The sequence below is a fragment of the Corvus moneduloides genome, chromosome 6 (genome assembly GCF_009650955.1).
Source record: "Corvus moneduloides isolate bCorMon1 chromosome 6, bCorMon1.pri, whole genome shotgun sequence".
In the NCBI taxonomy this organism is placed as follows: domain Eukaryota; kingdom Metazoa; phylum Chordata; class Aves; order Passeriformes; family Corvidae; genus Corvus; species Corvus moneduloides.
Window position 1 is genome coordinate 8654543 of NC_045481.1, and position 21402 is coordinate 8675944.

The following is a 21402-nucleotide window of genomic DNA, read 5'->3' on the forward strand; positions in this document are numbered from 1 at the left end:
GTTATGAAGACATGAAGATGTACTTCTTACCAAATGGCTGGAGTTGAGCAGCAGGATGTACAACTGGGAAGAGGGTTAGTCACTTGTTTATGCAGACAGCTGCTCCCTAACTAGAGCAAACCTGTTGTTCATTAGCTCCCAATGGGCTCCACTTGCTTTGCTTTGGATTCAGGGAGTGACTTGCATTAAGATGCTCCCGGTGTAATATTCCTCACTGCTGACTTTGCAACGGGTGTAATTTATTGTTGATGATTATGATTCTTACAAGGATAAAAATAAGGAGTAGGAGAAAATAAGGATCTTAATCCTTTCTTGCCAGAGCAATCTTCTCACTATAAGGTTTGCGCTTTTCCTTTCAGATACATTCCTGGGGTTTTCAAGATTTTTCTGCAGCTTGGGTTCAGAGGGGCCTTAGGGGAAGAGTAATTCCTTGCAAGTTCCCCTCTTCCTTTTGTTTTGACTCTAGTATGACTGCAAACAGTAAAGAGAAAAAGAGAATATTTTTTTCTTATTGCTAACAATATTTCCGTTGTGGTATTTTTCAGCAATGTCAAAGCGTTTCAGAGGAAGCCCTCATGCCCATTTTAGTGATGTGGAAACTGAGGCACAGGTTCTGTGCTTGCCCACAGCCTCTGAGGAAGCCAGTGGCTGAAAATGAGTAATCCCAGTAGCCCAAGCTGCTGGCATTTCATTTCAGTGCTCTGGCTCTTAGTCTTTGCAGTCCACCTCTCATTAAGATCCAGCTACTGCTGTGCCTCCAAGCTTTCCTCGTATCAAAAAGCTGGAAGCTGTTGGAAACCGGAAGCAGCTGGAAAACTTTGGAAGCAAAGTGAAAGCACTCACTTTTCACTCTGTAACTGCCCCTGCTGCTGGCAGGAATGTGGCTGTGAAGTGTGTGTGCTTAATGCCTGTGGACTCTGTCCTAGGGATGGAGTCAATGAAAAAGTCCTCTAAGGGAACTGGCTCCACTTTTTGGCAGCTGGTGGTAAGGCAGGAACCTTGGAATCTGCTGCAGAAGGAGCCTGGGCCAGCAGCAGCAGCTGTGGGTGCCAGATGTTGGGAGGCACTGCTGGTAAGACCCCTCTGCTGGTCTCTGGGCCCTGCAGCAGAGTGATGAGGCAGTTCAAGAATGAGAAGGTGTATGTAGAGTTTAGGGATGGACTGTTAAAAGTAGGAGGCTGGGAGAAGGTGTGTTGTAGGAGCAGCAGAGGAATTTGTAGAGAATAGGGATGAACTCTTAAAAATTGAAAGAAATTTCAACAGTTACTTCAACTGGGCCTTGTATAGCTGAAGGGATTAAAGACAGGACATAATAGCTTTAATCTTTGGATGTTTGCTAGGCTTGAGATGGGTCAAGGTTTGAATAAATTGCTGTGTTGGCTCTCATTTGATCCACATGCAGTTGTGCTGTGGTTTGCACCCAAACCTCTGCAGACAGCTGTGTGCATCCCAGAACATGCCTTGTGTACTTCAGGGTCTCTTCTCTGTCCTCTAGACCTCTAAAATCCAGGTAGAGCAGTTGAAAACACTTGGAGGGAGAAAACCCCCTTCTTGTGCTGTTCTCCCTGGGGTCTGTCCAGATAAGGAGGTATTTTAGAAAAACAAACCATTTGTCTGTGATTCAGGATGGGTTTGTAGACTGCTGGTATGGTGGATGCAGTCACTACTCCTGGGGCATATTCTTCTGTGTATGACACTGGTTCACCAAAGAGGATTAACATACAGACCTGAAAAGGTTTCTGGACTCTTATTACTCCTATCTTCTCTACTTGTATCTGCCTCTTGCTGAATAGAGAATCATGAAAACATTGGTTGGAAGGGACCCTGGAAATGGTTTTGTCCAAGCTCCTTTTCAGAGGACCATCATCACTGCTCTGGTTTTGCTTAACTAAGCTGTGAAAACCTGAACAAATGGAGGTACAAAACATGGCAAAGTGTATAGAAAAACCTGTTGGTCTCAAAGGATGAGTCCTGGAAATTGTGTGCTACTGAGGGTTTCATTTAGATTACAAAATCAAGTTGTGGGTTTCAAAGGATCACAAGGACCAGATTCCTTAGACTTGTTACCCTTTTTGCATGTGCTGTCTCTGCTTCTCCTTTGACTTTCTTCACATATTCTGGTGGATTTGGACATTAATTTTCACTAACTCATGACTAAACTTATAGCAGATTATGCTGTATGAAGCCACATAAGTACCAGACAAACACATCAGGTTCTGCATGCCCTGAGCAGGGCAAACCAACCGTAACTGTAATAATGTAGGTGCCATCGGCAAAGACTGCTGATCTTAGAAAAAACCTATTTTGACAGGCTGGGAGTGTATCTAAACTGACTTGATAGGAGCTGACTGCCACAGAGTGATTCTTGTCTTCTGACTTTGAGTAATGCAAGCTGAGCTTGCTTGAAGTCTCCATTAGGGAAGCACAGGGCTCCTGCTAATTCCTACTGACACCTGGCTCTGCGTGAATTGTCACACACAGCTCTTGCAGGAGTTGTTTATGCTGCAGCAAAGAGAACATTAGAGAGTTCCTAATGTGAATTAAGTGCTAGCACAGCACGGATGAAGGGGTGAGTTACTTACAGAGATGACTGAATATGTTGATTAACTTGCAGTGATCAAATTCTCCCCTGGTATTTAAGGTCTGGTACCTGCTCTGAACTAAGAAATTGGAAACATTTTTCTTTACTGTGGACCTAATTTCCATTGCAAATCCTGCAAATCATGTGGTTATTTTTCAAGATTGACACCATGCAGTAATTGCAAACACCTACAGAGGTCCTGTCACTATCACTGCCCCATTTTTAACCCTCTGTAGTCACACTTCTAGACATGGGAAAGCTGTTTATCATATCCTGCCCACAGTTTTGATTGTGAGGTGACCAAACAAACCATGGTTCCTGATGGAATTAGTTCATGACTGTATTTGCTTTCAGACACATTACGTGGACATAACCTCATGACTAACATGTTCACCTACATTTCATGGCCATGACTATTACCACACAGACAGAACGAGCCAGGGCTCCTACAGTGCTGATGTCTAGCATTGGCAAGCTTGCATGTTGTACTTGGTTGATCACTGTGTATCAGAAATATGAAGTCATCGATCCAGGCTTTATGTTTAGACAGAATGGAAACTGATTCACTTTGCTGAAACAGCTTATGCATTTTTATTTCAATTTATCCTGCCTCTTTCTAACTGGAACAGAAGGTATTTCTCAGCCCCCTTGGCTGTATGGAATGTAGGAGAGGACCAAATGGCACACTCAGCCCAAAAGATACTGGCAAAGCTTTGAGATTTCAGCCATGCTCCAAGCACAGTGCAACGCTGTGGTGGTGCTTTTAACTACATGTAGCTCCATTTATATACCTCTGGTTTTTTCATATAATCATTAATGTTGGAGAAGGACCTCCAAGATCATCAGGTCCAACCTTTGACCAAACACTGCTGTGCCAACCAAACCACAGCACTAAGTGTCACACCAAGTCATTTCTTGAACACTTATATATGGATGGTGAGATGTCATGTAGAGAGAAAGTTAGGAAGGCAAAAGTTCAGCTAGAACTCAATATGGCCACTGCTCTGAAAGATGATAAAAAGTGTTTTTATAAATATACCATCAACAAAAGCAGGACAGGGAAAATCTCCATCGTTTATGGGATGTGGAGGGGAACATTGTCATCACAGATGAGGAAAAGACTGCTTTTTTTTGCCTTAGTCTTTAACAGTAAGACTGGTTATCCTCGGGGCAACCAACCCCCTGAGCTGGCAGACAGGGAAAGAAAGCAGAATAGGCCCTCCAAAATCCAGGAGGAAATGGCCAATGACCTGCTGTGCCACTTAAACACTCACAAATCCATGGGGCTGGATGGGATCCACCCAAGGGTACTGAGGGAGCTGGCAGAAGACCAAACTATTGGTAATTATTACTAAGCATATATGACAATACATGCTTAGGTGCTTTATATCCTGTGTGGAAACTATAAGACTTTTATGGATGAATTCTCTTGAATCATGGATATTCCCCATCCCCACCAGAGAAAGGAAACTCACCAAATACTTATTTTAGTCTAAACTTTGAAATATTTTCAGTATTGAAATAAAAAAAAAAACCCCAACCAAAACTCCCCAAAAACTAACCCTGAAAATCCATCTCATTAAACATAACTGATTTTTGCTACGAAAAATTTGGAAAAGAATTCTGCTGATTTCTCCCATACTTTCATTTTATCATGCAGCCAATGCTCTGTTACAGAATATGCATTTATTTGGCAGCAAGAAGCTTGTGGTGGTCACAGCCTGGTTTACATACCAGACTCCACGTGCCATTGCTGTAATACACCACAAGAATTCTATTTTGAGGTCTAAACTCGTTGGCTTAAATGACCACAGCTCTGTTGAATTGGCCATGATATTCTTTTTACCAACAATTAATTTGGTCTTGCAACCACTGAAAAATCCTTAGGATCATGAGCTTTATTTCAAGCTCATAAATGGAACAAAACTGGACATCCCAGTTAAATATCAGTCTTTGACCTGCTCTGATTCTTTTCTTCTGTGCTTAAATAATCACTGTAATGGAAATAGAGCTACTCTGGAGCAATAAATTATAAATGTTGTGCTTGAGTCTGCTGATTGGGATGTGATTGAATATATAATTTACAGATGACTATTGAACAAAGAGCCTCCAGTAGCTCAAAATAACCCACTTCTTTATAAACTCTTGAAAGCAGTGGAAAGATAATGTCAAACACCCTCTCTTTCAAGGCCAAGGTAAGCACGCAGAGTAATAAAAGTTCTGGCTGTGGAAATGAGCTGCTCTCTCTGGGTGCAAATGAGGGAAGCTGAAATACCCAGATGGAGAAATGGACACATGCTGTAGCATCTAAAGTGAGCAGCCTGTGGCACATCAGCAGGCAAGGTTCCCTAGGTAACACACAGAAAACCTGGTTTGTTCCCCAGTCCTGCATCTTCAAATGACGTTGTTCCTGTTGATAAAATAGTGGGGTGGTGAGGAGGAGGCTGGCTGTGCACTGCTAGCCTGGACTGCAGGCTCTTGCTGGAAACATGGAAGTTGCAAAGCTGCTGGGAGAAGGTGTTTAATACTTAGGTTTTTGCAGCTTGGAGTCTAATCTGAGAGCAGCGGAGCTAGATCAAATAGCAAAAGGATGGGGCTTGGGTGATGTGCTTGAGATTGGAAAAGAGGGGGAAAAAGGGGAAGCCTGTAGATGTGATAGAGACAGTCCTGCAAATCAAACCTGGGTAGGTGACATGGTTCTACAGGGAATGCTGGGGGTATGCCTGCTTCTGACAGCAGGATGGGTTTTCTGTTGCAATGGCGATGTGCTACTCTGCAGGGTCTCCTACACTGAACCTGCCCATGTGTCTGTTCTCAACTCATCTCTGCTTCTGTTGACCAGTTCTCAGTATGCTCATAGTAATGCCTTGGTTAAAGCAAACCAGTGATTTAATTCTTGGTTTCACTTCTAAGTTTTCAGTATTACAAGGACATTACAAGTCCTACTAAGCAAAGTAAAATAAGCTTTAGCCTGCACATTAGTTTAGCCACAGTGAGTTACCATATAAGAGAAGAGTTCTGAAATGTACCCAGCTCTTCCACTGGATTTATGTTTCAGCACATATCACACCATAGATTCAACAAACATAGATCATTTTAAATGGACAGCTATGTACAAAATTATTATACAGTGTTATTACAAAACTTGAGAAATAAAGCTCTGAATTTTGAAAACACAATACTGCACAGTCCCAGTTTTAAAGCCAAAGTAACATGATTCAACACATTCTGCAGCTTGGACATAGACTCTTGAATACAAGCAGCTCACAATGGAAGTCAAACCCCGAGATTTAATAAAGGATAAGCTGAGAATGTGTCCAATAGAGCACTCTGGAAAACCTCTTCCTTTTGCTTTAGTAAGAGAAACCAGGGCCCTGGTTCTCCAAAAGTTGATGGATGCATCAGTGTGTGTGACAAGACTACTGATGCACTTCAACTTACTTGCACATAAGCATTGTGTAGGAACCAGACACTGTTTATATGGCCATATGCTACTAAAATACATCCTTTTTCTTTTACTTCTTTTCCCTGTAACCGATTTCCCTTGCTTTAAGTGATTGAGAGTAAAAATACATTTTTTTAATCTGGGTCTTGGACCTGGTCCAATATAAATCATCAGTGGGTGATGAGAAGAGGGAGTTAACACACCTCCACCCGTGATGGTACAACCACTGCTTAATTTATACCCTTAATTTAGTTGAGGCACTGCTGTTTTTAACACTTCTCCAAGGGCTAAACACTGCAGTCTGTTCTTGGGCCACACTCAGCTGTCATCTCAAGAGGAGTTTGGCCTAAGAGCAGGCTGAAAGACTTGGCTTCCAGGACAGAGGACGACAGGTCTGACAATTTCACTGTCACTGTACACAGAACCATCCCCTGTTCCCACTGGTGCCCAGTGCAAGGCACAGGCGGAGGGGTCCAAAGTCTCTGGGGAGGCTCTTTAGGTCCTGGGGAGGGGGGTGAATGGCTTGCATCAGGAGAAGAAGTAGGTCTTGGTGGGGCAGAAGTTGTCCATGACGGCATTTCATTGATGCAGAACCTGGAGTCTCAGAAGCTGGCAGCACTCCAGTGACACGAGAGGTTCTCTCATACCTTCTGCCTTGCTGTGACACCTGCAGGAAGAGGGGGAAATGCAAATTATTGGCAACTATGAACAGAAGTGGTGTGTTTTTGCATGCATGTGTATCTAATGGTTGAGGTGCAACTAGGAAATCAGTTTCATTTGTTTCTCAGATAACCTAAAAACAGGTAGTTTGATGTACTTAATAAAAACCTCATGTTTCCAGAACCAATCCTGATGTTCAAGAGTTTGGGCAACTTCACTTTTTAGTCCAGTAACATATATCCTTCTACACAGTAAATTGCCAAACTTACTAAATCTAGAGGATTTAGAAGGACTGTCAGAAGGATGGGGCAGCACACTGTCACTTTTAAGAGCCTGTCTCACTCCATAACTGAATCAAATACCATTTCTAAAGGCAGACATGAAGGCAAAGGCCTAGCAGGAAGATGAGCGTTAGATTGATGACATTCTCATAGTCCATTTAAAAACCCCGACAATACTGGGTCTGCAGAAGGGGAGGTGAAGCATCTGTCCCACAAGAATTAATGGAAAACCTGGACTCTCAAACCCTTCTGTGTCTTTGCAGGGGAAGGTTGATGTGCCACTGTGCCATGTGCATGTCATAGCTGCCCTTCTGCCCCTTCTCTCCCTCCTCACCAGGCTGTGGTCTCCGACCTGGTCTGTGATCCTGGTTTGGTTTTTCTTTTATTTTCTAGGGAATAAATCAAGTAGATTTGTGAGCAGGGAAATTGCTAAAGCCCAGTTGCTTATGGACTTGTGCTTTCAAGGCTTTTCTTTCCCCTAACCATTCCAAGTGACATACAGATGGGAGGAGAGGAAAAAGGGTGCTGCACAAACAGACATGAACATTTGTCTGTAGGAATTCTCTAGGGCCTGAGCCAGGCTAACTCAAACAGCAGCTCTTCTGAGTTCAGGTGTTTGTACACTCTCTCCTCTGTTTTACTGTCACCTTTATCAAATGGTTCTTCAAGCTTTTTCTGGACTTGGATGGAAATGAGTTGAGATGTTACCAGGGTGCACACAGACAGTACAACCACCAGTGCCTTGATTCCAGAGGAAAAACAGCTAAACCATTTAAGAACATGAAGATAATGTGGGATACCACTCTTGAGGTGTAAAAGCTGACATTTAAAGACATTAGCATTATTACAGAAATTGCTGCATAACAAGATATGGTTAAGATGAGGCAAGAACTCAGTAGCTGATTACAGGCTTTTACTGCTCTGAAATACTATCCCAGAGGCACAGGCTGGGCTGTTCCCGCCCTCTGCTGCTGTTAGGGAAGCTCTAAAAACTCGTAAGGGGTTTGAGTCGATTCCTGCACCTGGATCTGCACAAGAAGGAAGAATATTCCTGTGGCTTCACTGAGACCCATTGACTTCCACAACCAGCAAATCCACCAGAGAGAGAAATATCCTGTATCAAAAAAAGAACTAGTGGGCACCTGAACAGACCATGTGTGCTTGGGACAAAACATTAAAAAAAAAAAAAAAAATCAGGTGGAACATCCTAGGAAAAAATATTGATTGGGAGCACTCTAGGCTTGCTGAGTCTGTCGTATCAAGAGGGACAGACAGGAGCTGCATTTGGGAGAGGAAGCTCTGAGGCAGGAGATTAAGACAAGCAAATGGGTTTTTGTTTCTGCTGCCCTTGCTGTGTGACACAAAGACAAAAGAAGAGGAAAGAGAGAAGTGCAGGTTTCAAGGTACAGCTCATCTCTGCCCTCCTGGCATCAAAGCCCAGGTAGGTTCTGCTGGTGCAATGCCAGGCACTGCATTCCAAGGATGTACTGAAACTCCTGCCTGACTTGGTCACTTCATAAAGGTACTGTATGCCCATGCATTCCTCTGTGTTGCGTTCCTATGTCTTCCTAGGATAAAGCAAAACTGTCCGTGTTTCATTTTTTTTTTTTTTCAAATATGACTTTATTTAAGCCTGTATGCTTTTAAAAAAATAAATTTGAGTTAAGCTTAAGTCATGGTTCCAGCTGCCCTCCCACTGCAGCACGTCCACTGGTCCTGGCACACTTCTCACCTATGCTTCATTGCTACTGTTTTCTGTTCCTGCAGGAAATCTTCCTTAGGATTTTTAAACCAACAGAGCTACTTCCACTTGATGTAATCCTGTGGTACTGCAAGGAAAGGGCCAAGAGGAGGGCAGGAGTAATCAGGACTGCAACTACCCAATGTATATCCCATTTTCTCTTGCTAGCAATGATGCTCCAGGTGCAGGAACAAAAGCAGTCCTGTGGGGAAATCCTGCACAGATTCCTCCTGTCTCTGTGCAGGAGCAGGGCTCCCAGCTGGGCTCCCAGCCCCAGGGAACTGGGGATGCTGGAGAATAAATACATTCCTTTCAAGAAACGAGACAAAGAGCGATTTGATAATATTGATTTAGTTCATAAGAAATGCTCATCAGCATGGAAAGGACAATGTGTAACTATGCAATTTCAGTACAGTGGGTGTTTCAGTTGTTTATTTTTCTTGCTTTTCTTTCCACTTGCTGTAAAAACAGGCTAAGTTTTGCAAATGGAAGTCTCATCCTGGGACTCCTTTTGAGGGGCAACTGTATGCTGCCAGCATCAGTGAAGGACGCAGGGAACTTGTGTGCAATTCTGGAGTTGAATTTAGCTTTGAGTGGGAGCTGGTATCTTGCCCCAACTAATACTTGTCCCTGGGTCCAGTGTTTTATTCCCTTTTCCAAATATCCATATCTAAATGGTGCTATAGAAAGGGTTACCCACAAGCAAACCAAATGTTCTTTGCTGGAGATAGGTACTGAAATTGCATTTTTACAGTTTTTGAGAAAATAATGTGATCAAAGTAAGGACTTTGTTCATCACATGAAGTTTGATTGTTTGGTTAGAATAATGGCTTTTAATTATCCTGCAGGGAAAAGCAGTTTGGCTGCTGCTGACAGAGAGGACAAACATGTGGGCTGTGACCCTGTGTCGAATGGAGATCAGCACTGACTCCACTCAATGCAAGATCAACACCCTGGAGAGTAAAAATCAGAGTAATAAATTTATTTCACATGTGTTTGTGATTAGACACAAAGACAAAAAGATTAGGTGATATGGTGGATACTGATTAGGTCTGTGAAGTCCCAATGCTGTGGTTAGTTCACAAAAGAACACCTTTGTGAGTTTACATACCTCATTGTGCCACACAATCTTTTTTTGTTTTATTATCTCCAGTATCAGTCTCAACCTCTGCTTTTGAACAAAAGAGAGACACTAAATATATCTGATCATGGTAAGGCAAAGGTAACAACAGGGAACTTTTTATGATGAAAATACTGTCTAGTAGCAGAGAGGTTCCTAAGAACATAAAATCATTGAATGGTTTGGGTTGGAAGGGACCTTAAAGATCATCCACTTTCAACGCCCTCGATGCCATCCCTGGATTCCCAGGGAACCTTGTGGGTTTTGCATGGTGGGGTCAGTTCTTAAGCCAGAAGTACTAATTTCAGGTCTCAGGAAAGCATTCCAGGGCTGGGAGAATTGGATGCTCCCATGGCTCCAGCTTCTGTTCCTCCTGAGAAGCAAGTTTGGGAACCACTGTTCTAGGAAATCACTTCTGGTTTGTGGCTTGTTTTTAACTAGGGGAAAGTGGCATGTTTAGAAATATAAATAACTACAAGCCTGGGGCATGCTGCATTAAAAGGGTAAGTCCCTCTGTGATATCTGCTCAACCTATGCTGTCTTTCTCAGCAATGGGTATTCAAACCCTCCTTTCCTTTCTCCTCCACCTTCCTTGGAAGGAAAAAACATTAATTATTGATAAATAGAGACTTTTCCATTTTCCTGCCCATTTGTTTAACCCCAGGATCTTGCAGAAAACAGGCTTTGCACAGTATATTGTATTGCTCTAAAGGTTGACAGAACAATCTGTCTTCCCTACAAGGCATCTCCAGTTTGGGATTAAGGTACCCACCCAAGGGTGGTAGGATCTAAAGACTTGGACACTTTTCCCAGGTTTGGGACTGGCTGAGGGGGCTGTGGAAGAGGGGCCTGTGTGGCTCCAGCAGCTGAGCTCCCTCCCATCCCCAGGAGGGCTAGCAAGATGCTCTTTTTTAATGACTGACCTTTCCCCCCTCCCTCTGCAGCGATGGTTTGAGAGCCTGATGTTTAGAAGCCACCTAAGGTACCCTTGGGGCAGGTTGTCAGGCAAAGTGCTGTTGCAATGAGGGGAAAAACCATACAATCCCAAGGCAGCACTGATGTTGCTGCTTTTATGTGTTTATAAGTAGTTCAGAGGGGGTGATCGCTGATTAAGTACCCAGTATTAACTGCTCTTAATCACTGCTTTGGAGCCTAATGGAGCTCTTGTTTGCACATAACCGTGCCTTGTAGCTGTCTTTAGCATACTTGACAGATGTGCTTATTGCCATCTTTACTGCGTATGTGTAATGGGCTTTTTAATTATTGATTCATCATTACTCTTCTATAAACTACTTATACATGTCACCAGAACGAGCTATGCTTGTGTTTTTCTTTTTAAAGCTCTTTCAGGTTTAAAAAATATAATAGCTCCATGAAACAGTGTGACTCTAGGGGCAGGAGGCATTGGGCCTTGAAGTGGAAAGGAACAGGTGTATACAAATGTATCAGGAACCTCCCACATTTAAGTCAGTCCCCAAGGGCTATTTATAAAATAGGCTACCTGAGTAGCTTTTGCTGTGCCTCTTCTTCTTCTTCCGTTTCCCCGATGGCCTCTGCTTTTCCCTGTCGGTGTGAGCTTGATCTGGAGGAAGTGTTGCTGAACAAGAGGAGTCGGTGGCTGGCTCCTCTGAGAGGGACTTGTCTTGAGAGATGTCCAGCAGCGAGTCTGTACCAGGGTCTTCATTTTCCTTTGTCACCTCTTTTGACTCTGCCTGCTGAGCCTCATTGCAGGGAGCAGACTGAGCATTCTCTGAGCCATCAGTTGGGCATTCCTTGTCCTGGCCTCCTGACATGGACCCATTAGTCCAGCTGAGTTGCTCTCTCACAGCAGAGGGTGAACTGCTGCTCACAAAGCTTATCCTTGTGCCTATGTCAGCCACAGAGAAGGCAATGGAGCCACTCTTTGTGCTGGGCTGGAGGCTTTCCACATTGTTTGCCTGTTCCATCCCGGGGCCCAGCATGCTCTGACTAGCTCCATCAGCTTCCACCAGGCTCACTGAGGGGCTTTTGGTCTGGGACTCCAGTGGCAAACTTCCTCCAGCATTGTTTTTGGGTAATGCCTGGCCTGAAGCTGGAGCATTTGTAACACCTCCACCTGTCTCCATCGGGGCAGTGGTTGAGGGAGGAGTGCTTTCTGAGGGATGAATATCCTTGTTTTGCTTGGTCTTGTCATCAATCTGCTTCCCTGCTGCTTGTGGATCCTTAACGCTCTTTCCTTTAAACAGAAAACACATGATCAGCCACGGCTGCAGTTTCACCAGGGATCAACCAAGATGCACCTGCCCTGCAAAGGTTATAGATTAGCAGCTGCCTGTGGAGGGAGCACTGACCCTAAAACAGCTATGCAGAGGCAGCACCAGTTTATCCTCCCTGTACCTCCCCTCCTTATACCCATGTAGTCACCCCAGCTAGACCCCTGGGCTCCAGCTCAGCAAAGCCCCTGCTTTGTTTTCAGCAGGTGTTAATGTGTCTTTCCTGCAAACTGGCTGATTTCCATGGAAGTTCCTGGACTTGCAAGGAAGCCTGAAAGTCTATGTCAGGAAGAGAGAACCTGCCTGTGAGGTCCTGGACCAGGCTGGACTGCTGGCTTGGCTGTGTGAGGCCCATTAGCCAGCCTTAACCTGCCCTTGCAGAGCAGGTACAGGAGAGCCATGGATAGACCAGTGTCCTTGGACTTATCTAACATGCACTGACGCTGAGGTCAAGAGACCAAAGAAGAGCTAAACCCATGGGCTCTCTCCTCACAAGCACTTAAAGAACTTGGGTACTTCTGCACACGGGGTTTCTTGTATTTTTTAAAGGGTTTCTTCAGACTCCCAAGTACAGACTAAGATGGGATGCAGCAGTCTCCAAGGCAGAAACATGCTGTGCTACTGAGACTTGGGAGCGTGGAAGGGACTTGTGTGGGGATGACAGCAGTGCCCTATCAGCGTGGTACCATGGCTGACATGTGGATTAAGCATCTCAGAGGGTTTATGAGCACAGATGCAAGGCCATGCTGCTCCAAATTCCTGCTAATTTTGTGACAGACTTGGCTAGCAACAGCTCAAGGCTCTCTGCTCCTCTTCTCCTTGGCACTGGCTGCAAAGCCTTCTTAAATGAAATGCCCCAAATGCAAACATGAAGGCTTCTTGCTGGTGCGTGCTTGGCTCGGGCTCAGAGGCAGATGGGAATGAATAGCTGCAGGTACAGTCAGGTCTGTGTCCTTACCAGACTGGCTCTCCTCCGGGCTCTCTGCAGACAAGGTTTTAGCACCTGCATCTGATTCGTGTCTGTTCTTTGTCTTTCTCAGCGTGAACCCTTTCCTTATGTCGGCGAGCAGGGCATCGATGACACACACCTCCTCCTGCTTCATCAACCCCTTCTTGACTGGAGGGGGAGAGAGAGATGGGTGTTAAATCTGCCCATGAGATGGGGCAGGAGGAGACTGCAGTGACACCACTGCTGAAGGTGGCTACTGCTCTCCCAGTACAAGCAACCACTGGGCAAGAGTAAGGCACCTACACCAGGCCTGGGAGCAGCCCGTGCTCCATGATCCCACAGCAGTGTATCCTGGCTGAAGACAAGGGATTTGCTCCCAAGCCTTGGTGCTACGGCCTGGCACCAGTGGCACCAGCTCTGCCTGGACATGCCCCTGGTTGTACCATGACCTTGAAACACTCCCTCTTTGCTATCAATGTTGGTAGGAACCTTTTACTTTTTTGAGGGAAAACAATTTTGATTTTTGTTTCCTCTCAGCTTCTTCCAATTATATTTGTCAGTGTTTCATTTTCATCCAGAAAAAGGCACATTTAAGTAATATGCAAAATTTTTGGGACAACTCTGGTAAAGAGAAACTATTCACATGTATATGGGGACCTTGGATGTGGGATAAGTCAAATGTTTCTTTTTAGATTTGGGATTCAAAAGTTATGTTTAGAAACTGAAAAAGTTAACAGAAATATTTAATTTGTGGTGGGTTTTTTTCTTCTTTGCTGTTTCGTCAGCAAACCTAAAATTAACTTCTCTGCCCAGCTGCAACTGAGGAAAGTCAATTCTTAGCTATGGCTGTAAGACACCTAAAAGCCTTTAGTCAGCCAGCACCCGGAAACCTACAAAATAAATTACCATTACTGGTCCATTAAAGTAGGACCAGCAAAGAGCTCCTATGGCTCCATCTCTATTTTTTGAAGCCATTTCAGATACTCACTGACTTTTCCATTTTCTCCCTTCTGTCTCTTCCCCTCTTCCTCTTCTAGCTGTTTTTTCCTCTTCTCTGCTTTGGCAGCTTGTTCCTTTCTGTCCTTGTTTTCCTGCAGTGAGGTAACAGGGGCATGAGGAGGTTGAGTAAATGTCTGCTAGAAAAGCTGATGAAGAGAAAGGAGATCTATAGATGAAGGAGGAGAAATTCTGGCCTCATCCTGTGCAATAAATAAAATGGGCTTTGGGAATAAGAGCTGTCTTACCAAGATGGTGAGAGGGGACCGCTGACTTGGCCAGGACTTTGCCACGTTCCATTTGGAGGTGGCAGTGGTGATATGCCTCATACAGCTACCTGCAGTGTGCTCACCAGCCTGACCTCTAGCTGAGGTGAAAGTGGGAGATACTGAAGCCACAGTTTTCTCCAAACAGGTGGCTTTTTTACTACATATCCCCTTTCTGAGTCCATTTGCTCAGGTTGGAGCAAAGCGTTAAGTTTTGTAAGCCCCTTCCGCTAAAACTTGCACACTTGGCTCAAAAGCACCTTTGGAACTCTGCAGCTAAAGTTGCACCAAAATCACAAATCACCAGTGACTGGGCCAGGCCCAGCAGCACCAGAACTGCATGAGGATGCAGTGGAGGAGGGATCAGACACCGCTTCACTGGCGACCTCACGCCAAGTGCCAAAAGGAGGAGGCTGTAACCAGGTTCCTCCCCTGGATTAGGGTGCCCATCCCACCCCTGTCCGTCGGAGTGAAGGCAGGTACCAGCACTAGGGATGCTCAGCATCCTGTGCACAGATGCCAACCTTCAGGGCTCGGATGAAGAGATCTCTGAAGGTCTTCATGATGCTAAATATGTCCTCTAAGGACAACTTGCTTGGGTCCTCACAGAGATAATTCGCAAGTTCTTCTCTCTTCTTTTCAATGGTTTCAAATTCTTCTTCCAGCTTTCTGGAGGCATCGATGCTGTCCTGAAATGCATTAAATGCACACAGTAAAACACCATCCAGAGGACAACGAGTGATGTGTGCTCACAGAGAAAGGATGTAAGAGCTTGGAGCAGGACACTGGCTCCTGGCTTTTAACTGCAACAGAGCTTTTGGGAAGCAGGTGGCAAGAAATTAGGATTTGCAGATGATCTTTACTCTTGGCAACTGTGCTGTGCCAGTTTACAGGGGTGGCTTGAACAACACATGGAAAGCTCCAAGCAAAGCTTAATCCCAAGCAAAGGGCTTCACTCTGGTGATCCACACAGAAGGTGAACATCTTCACTTAAAGTGAGAAGTCACACAAAAGCGTGGACAGAGAAGTTGGGGCACACAACCTAAGAACTGGCCTCACCAAAGGTATCTAGGTTTGGGGTGCAGCTGGCAAATGCACATTTAGGTTGTGTGGCATTGCAGCCTATTTCCAAATCTGAGAGCATGTCTTGTGGCAATATTTTCTCCCCTCTAATGATGCTCCTCAGCTGCAGATGTACCATGCACCACCTCTCTGTGTGTAATGGGGGAGATATAAGGCACCTTCATTACTGACCTGGATGGGTTTCTCATACTGTTGCTTCACATCCTCATTTGATGATAAGACTTTCCGCTGAAGCTCCAGCAACTTCTTTAAATTGGTACCAGACTCCGTGCGTATAATATCAAGATTAATTCTGAAATCACACAGAACCCTGCCATTAGCTGACACTCCAAGGAGTGGACAAGTCTGAGCTGGTGGTTTGGTCATCCCTCTGCTTCCCACCACTTCACTGAACTGAACCCTGTGCTCTGAACTCTCTATACAGTCCAAGCTCATGGAAAACAGCTTCCCTCCACAGTACTTATGGAAAGGCTGCCAGGCCTACTTACATCTTAGTGTATTGGGTAAATGAATGCCAAAACAAAAGGCTGTTCTCCACCCGCTGTGCTCAGCATTAGCTCACTTTCCCTGCGTGGAGGTACTTCAGAAATGCTTCTGGGTAGCTGGCCTTCACCAGCTCCTGCCACCACAAAGGCAGTACAGATTTCAGAAGGGTCTGGGAGGCAATTTTAACTGACTGCTCTGCAAATTTCAGCCCTAAGTGTTGCCAGCTGTAGTAGAATTATTATCTATTAAAGCGCTTTCAACATTCATCAACCAAATCTTTCAGTTAAAACTATGTAAGATGCCATCTTCTTAATCTGCTATACCAGCTGTGTGTGTCCTAATTTCTGGTACATTGTTGATGTGCATGGCATTTATTTTTGTTTTTAATTTAAAGGAGGTGACACATGATTTTACCCTGCTGCTTTTGAAACGTATTCAAGATCCTCTGGCAGTTCCAGTAGGTCCTTGTGGCTATTTTCTACTTCCTGAAGAGGAAGAGAGAAAGAAGTATTATTTGGTGTGTGGCAGGAGCTGAGGGGAAGTTGGGGGAAAGACATATGGACAGAAGCGTCCAGGAAGGATGACTGTGCTGTGTTCCACTACTGCCCCTCTGTCTGCACATTCAGAGAGGAAAGGCGTTTCCCCTGGCTATAAAAACATAGAAAAGTGCTGAACTCTGAGAAACAATCATAGTTCAAAGCAAAGCTGAGCTCTTCTTGAGCATGGAGGGAGGCAGGACCGTGCTTTGATGCAATCTGACACTTCCTACAGTCCCAGAAGGGTAAAAAAGCCTTGAATCTTATTTGCATTCTTTACTTTCACAGCTGTACTTGCTGAAGGTACTGCCAGCTAAAGCGGGGCTTGAACATGCATAACTGAAACCGAGGGACATTGATGAATGAAGGTGGCAGAGTATGGAGAAAAAAGATAAAAACAGCATTGCAGGGAATAGGAAAGCCATAGGGACTTGGAGAGAAGCATGAAAAGCGTGAGCATAGTCTGGAGGAAAAGGGAGAGTCCATGGAAAAGCAGAAAGCCTGAATGAGTACAGATGAGCCAGGACAGCTTTGTGCTCTGTGGTTTGCAGCTGCTGATGTGCAGATTGCACAAATATGAAAGGAAGTTGGAGACACTGTGGGAAAAGATGCTGGAGGGAAGCAGAGCAAGTTTTAAAATAAGTAGTGCTTATTTTAAAATAAGTTTTAAAATAAGCAGCCTGCAGTCACCAAAGTGATTCAAATGCTCCTGACTTGTGACACTCTGGGGCTTGCCAGGGAGGATATGAGTATGGGCTTGTGGCATTAACCAGAAGTGGAGCAGGAGAAATGTTTCATCTGTGATAAAACCCTCCCTCTTCCCTACTGTGGCACTTGGCAGTGGTACCTCTAGAATATGGTGGAGCAGTGTAATGCGGGTTTGGTTTGCTTTGGTTTCTGTTAGTTTGAGTAAGGTGCTGATTTTAAACCCATCGGCATCGCCTGTGTGACTTCCCTACAAGAGAGAAAGAAAGCAGATGTAACTCCTGTGTCCATCCAAATTACAACCCAAAAGGAGATCATTCACAGACTGTAATGGGGGGAGGAGAAGACAAAAAAAGTCCTTACGTAGTTCAGGAAGTTTCCAACTTTGAGAATCAGTTGACAAAAGACTGGCAGGCGATGACTGGTCAGAAGGTCTGAAAAACATAAGGGACTTCTAAGCAAAAGCCTCTGTTACATCAGTACATTTCCTAAACTGCACTGCAATTGGGATTCTGAATTCCACTAAATCACATTTTGGTATTTTGGCTTTGCAGCCCAATGCCCAACCTGCAGAGAAACTGATTCCATATAGATTCAGTTCCACAGGTTGTAAAAGTTTTTGTTGACTTACGTTTCTTTCTTTACATCTGGTCTCTCCTTTCCTAATGGCAAATAACCTGGAGTTGGACCCTCCTCACTAACAGCAATCAAGGCGCTGCCTTCCTTGGAAGTGCCCTGGTGTGGGCAAGGGTAACTGGGCTGCAAATTTCATCTTGCCAACTCCATTTAGCTGTGCAGTGAAGCCAGTTCTGACTACCCTATGATCACCTGCCAGCTGCTAAAACCAGACACACACACCCTATTCCTGGTCTCGCATGGCAGAAGTGATTATTGACCCGGCATGAAGAGTACAGTCCCTGTCCTTGCTCTTATGACAGGGTGCTGCAGTGCTGTGCTTCCTGAAGCACTCAGCCTTGAGGCAGGAACAGCTCCAAAACAACAACTGGGCTGCTGGGAAGTCACTTTGGGGGAAGCTTCAATTTATCCCAGCAGACAGCTATAATGCCAGCTGGAGAAACCCCCAGCAGGAGTTGGGGGAACTGGCTCTGTAGGACAGGTGACACTTGACAGTGCCAAGAAGAGCATACAGAGGAGTGGGACCAGAGGTTTCTGCCACAGGAAGCCAAAATCTATTGCATAAACTTTCTGTGTACTCACCAAAATGGAGCATCAGCAATTTATAACCCAAAATAACAACCTTTTTCTTCTGGTTCCATTTCTAGGCAGGGAAATACTAAAGCATTGCTACTTTTGGGGGAAGTTTGGGATAGGCTTTTCTGGCAGCAGAGATAACTGCTGTATGAAGTTCTTAATGTGGCAAATAATGCTGGATGGATAATTAGCTGCAGCGGGGCCAGCTCTGCTGTCTAAATTCAGCTCCTTTGAAAGGACTGATGAGCTTCCAGCACTTCACCATTCAAAGTGTTTCAGAGGAATACATCTGCTACAGAAAAAGAGGGATGAAGGTGACAAAAAATGATCTTTGGTCCTGTTAAGGGCTTTGACCACCAGTGGAGATACTTAAAGCTGCAGCAAACCAATGAATGAAGCACAGGGGAGTTCTTTGGGGGCTGGGTAGTCATATTGCAGAGCTCCAAGGGAGTTTTGGGTGTAACATTGCAGACCTCCAGGGGAGTTTTGTGGGGTTAAAAGCTTCCTGTCTTAAATCAGGTCCAGAAATAAGCTCAGGTCATCTATACCTTCGCAGGCTCTCCGGATGGCTTCAGCTTTGGGCTGAATCATGTCCAGCACGACGGTGGTCTCTTCACAGATGAGCATACACTCAATGCGCAGCTGGTAGCTAAGGGTGGAGATGGATTCACAGCATAAAGGCACTGGGATCTTGGCCAGCACAGCATTCTTCTTCCCACACCACCAGCAAGTACATGCCACCCCACAACACTGCTGTCAAACACATCCACACCAAACCACTGCTGTGGCTTGTGGAGGGAGGTGCTTGCTGCTTGCCCTGAGGACCAGCAGGGATGTAGATTCTGCTGATGCACTGCGATCAGCAAAGAGGAGAGTTTCCCCTTCCTGGCACCACATCTGGCACTGCATTTCACTAAGTTATGGAGCCTTCTTGGGTGGATCTGTGTCTGTGTCAGGATCTGACCCTGTGTCTGGGTCAGCTTCTGCTGGTTCAGAGGGAGAGAAGGTGCTGGATCAAGAAGAGCCCTCCATCTAAGGGTAACAGGGAAAGGGATAGCTCCAAGGCGGAAGGGGAATCCATCAGTGTTGGTCTGTGAGGCTCCTATAAAGAAACTTAAAACTTCCCAGAGGTAAATCAAGGAACAGATTGGGCTGAAGTTCATGACCAACAACCTTACCTGGGAATCTGAAGGAGGAGAAGATAAAACTGATCTGCATTTGCCAGCTTTGATTTTTCTTCTTTGAAGGCCTTCAGGTTTTCTATCTAATGAGAAATAAAGAATCAAGACTGCAGGACTGCTCTATGTGTTCAGCTCTGTGAACCAAGGGTACTGTTTTCCTCCTGACCTCATGCTTTTCAGGCAGCAGCTTCAGCAACTGCTTCAGAACCTCAACATCAAACTTGGTCCGGTCCCCATTCTGGATCATGGCAGTCACCTCTTCATTGGAGCTGTAGGGAGGAGGAGCAGAGCCAGCCATCAACCAAAGACCACTTTTCAACTATCACACACTACCAAGACATTTATCTGTGCAAGCACTTTGTGCTTTCCCTAGTAAAGAGTCACAACAATCCAGAATGAAAGATATCTCCCCACAATTAACTTAGAATCAGGACCTGGACCCCTGCTATGACCTGGTCATCTCAAGGACAGAGATGAATCCTGCAACTGAGATCCTGTCTCTGAGCATTTTTTTATCTTAAAAGAAACCTGAACTCTTTAGTTATTCATTGGCCCTGTTTTGAGGAGGGATTTGACCTCCAGGCGTGTCTCACAGCCTAGGTCACCCTAAGAGTCTATGCCACAATTTTATCCATAACATGGAGACGTAAGACCTTTGACAATATATGGGGAAGCTGTATGTAAAAACATAATTAAATCTCTAAACTGAATATTTTAAAGACAGTGTAGGACAAAATAAGGAATGTTCAAATGATTTAGTAGCATGGACCACCAAAGCACGCTGGCTAGAACAGATTTCGTGAGGACCTTCCAGATACTGCAAAACCTGCTCAAAGTTTTGTCACAAAAACTGGCCATATCTTACCATTTAAATTGCTTCAAAAATATGTTCAAATTGAGACTTTTCTTGGAGTCCAAAAATGTGATCTTCATTAAAGAAAAAAAAGATATCTCATATTAGATGAGCTGTCTGCAGGGATCTTTACTCGAAAGAATGAGGGGGGCCTCCTCACCTCCTTCGGCTCTGCCTTCACTGGTGCTGCTGTCTTCTCCTTGGGGGTTGGCTGTGGGAAGCAGAACAGCTGCTCGATGCTGCTGTAGTTGGGCTCGATGGTTTCCTCGCTGCTGCTGCTCACAGAAGCCCACATGGAGTGGCTCTCTGAAAGAAAGACAAAGTGTTCAGACTGGCTGCAGGAACAGCTGAAAGCTCCTGGGGCAAGGTGAGCTGCTAGCAGGGACACTTTTCAGAAGATGAATGAAATGAGGAGAGACGTATTAGTCCTGGATAAATGGTCATTACTGAGGAGGGGCAAGTCCCACAGGTGGGATCCAAAGGGCCTGAAGGGCAATTAAACTTGGTAAGGGGAGGCACCAGTGGGCACACAGCCCCATCCCTCCCTGTAAAACTGCATTTTCTTCCATCGTGGGCAAACTGGCTCAGCATGACAAGGACCTCAGACATTTCATTTCTAGTCCCTTGGTTGATATTATTTTTGCTTCCTTGCATCCTAACAGAGGGACTGGGCACAACTTGGACATTTTCTGACTGTGTCCTTCTCCATTTTTCATTTTATACTCAAGCCTCCTTCTATAATGCTGGCTAGAGGACTGCTTGAATTAATTTCTACTCAATTTCTTAAAAAAGTATTTTTTAAAAAAATCATTACCCTAACATGCCTGTAGAAGTCTCTACTGAAATAATCCCAATATTTTACTGCTCTTGTGATTGAAGACATGCCTTATTTAGATTTTACCTTTGCCTACTTCCATGCAGTGGATGCCTTGCTTGTCTAGGACAAAGCTGACACTGCTTGTCCTGCCCTCTTCTCACATTTCATGCTCCACTTTGAATCCACTAGTAGAAGGAAATGTAACCCAAAAATCAAGAGACAAGTGATGTGATGTGAT

The 21402-nt window shown here is 44.8% G+C and overlaps 1 protein-coding gene across 1 annotated transcript; it reads right to left on the reverse strand.

Annotated features, from left to right (window-relative positions):
* Nucleotides 1-3153: 3153 nt before the first annotated feature.
* On the reverse strand, nucleotides 3154-20596 carry LOC116445009 (inverted formin-2-like). The gene is made up of 14 exons (XM_032110980.1): nucleotides 20508-20596; nucleotides 19661-19763; nucleotides 19492-19577; nucleotides 18862-18962; nucleotides 17465-17535; nucleotides 17244-17351; nucleotides 16275-16345; nucleotides 15546-15666; nucleotides 14816-14980; nucleotides 14018-14120; nucleotides 13039-13197; nucleotides 11330-12043; nucleotides 9820-9879; nucleotides 3154-6693 (listed from the first exon to the last, which is right to left on the reverse strand). The coding sequence occupies exons 2-13, from the start codon at nucleotides 19739-19741 to the stop codon at nucleotides 9821-9823; spliced, it is 1839 nt and encodes a 612-aa protein (XP_031966871.1). The 5' UTR covers nucleotides 19742-19763; nucleotides 20508-20596; the 3' UTR covers nucleotides 3154-6693; nucleotide 9820.
* Between the last annotated feature and the right edge of the window lie 806 nt (nucleotides 20597-21402).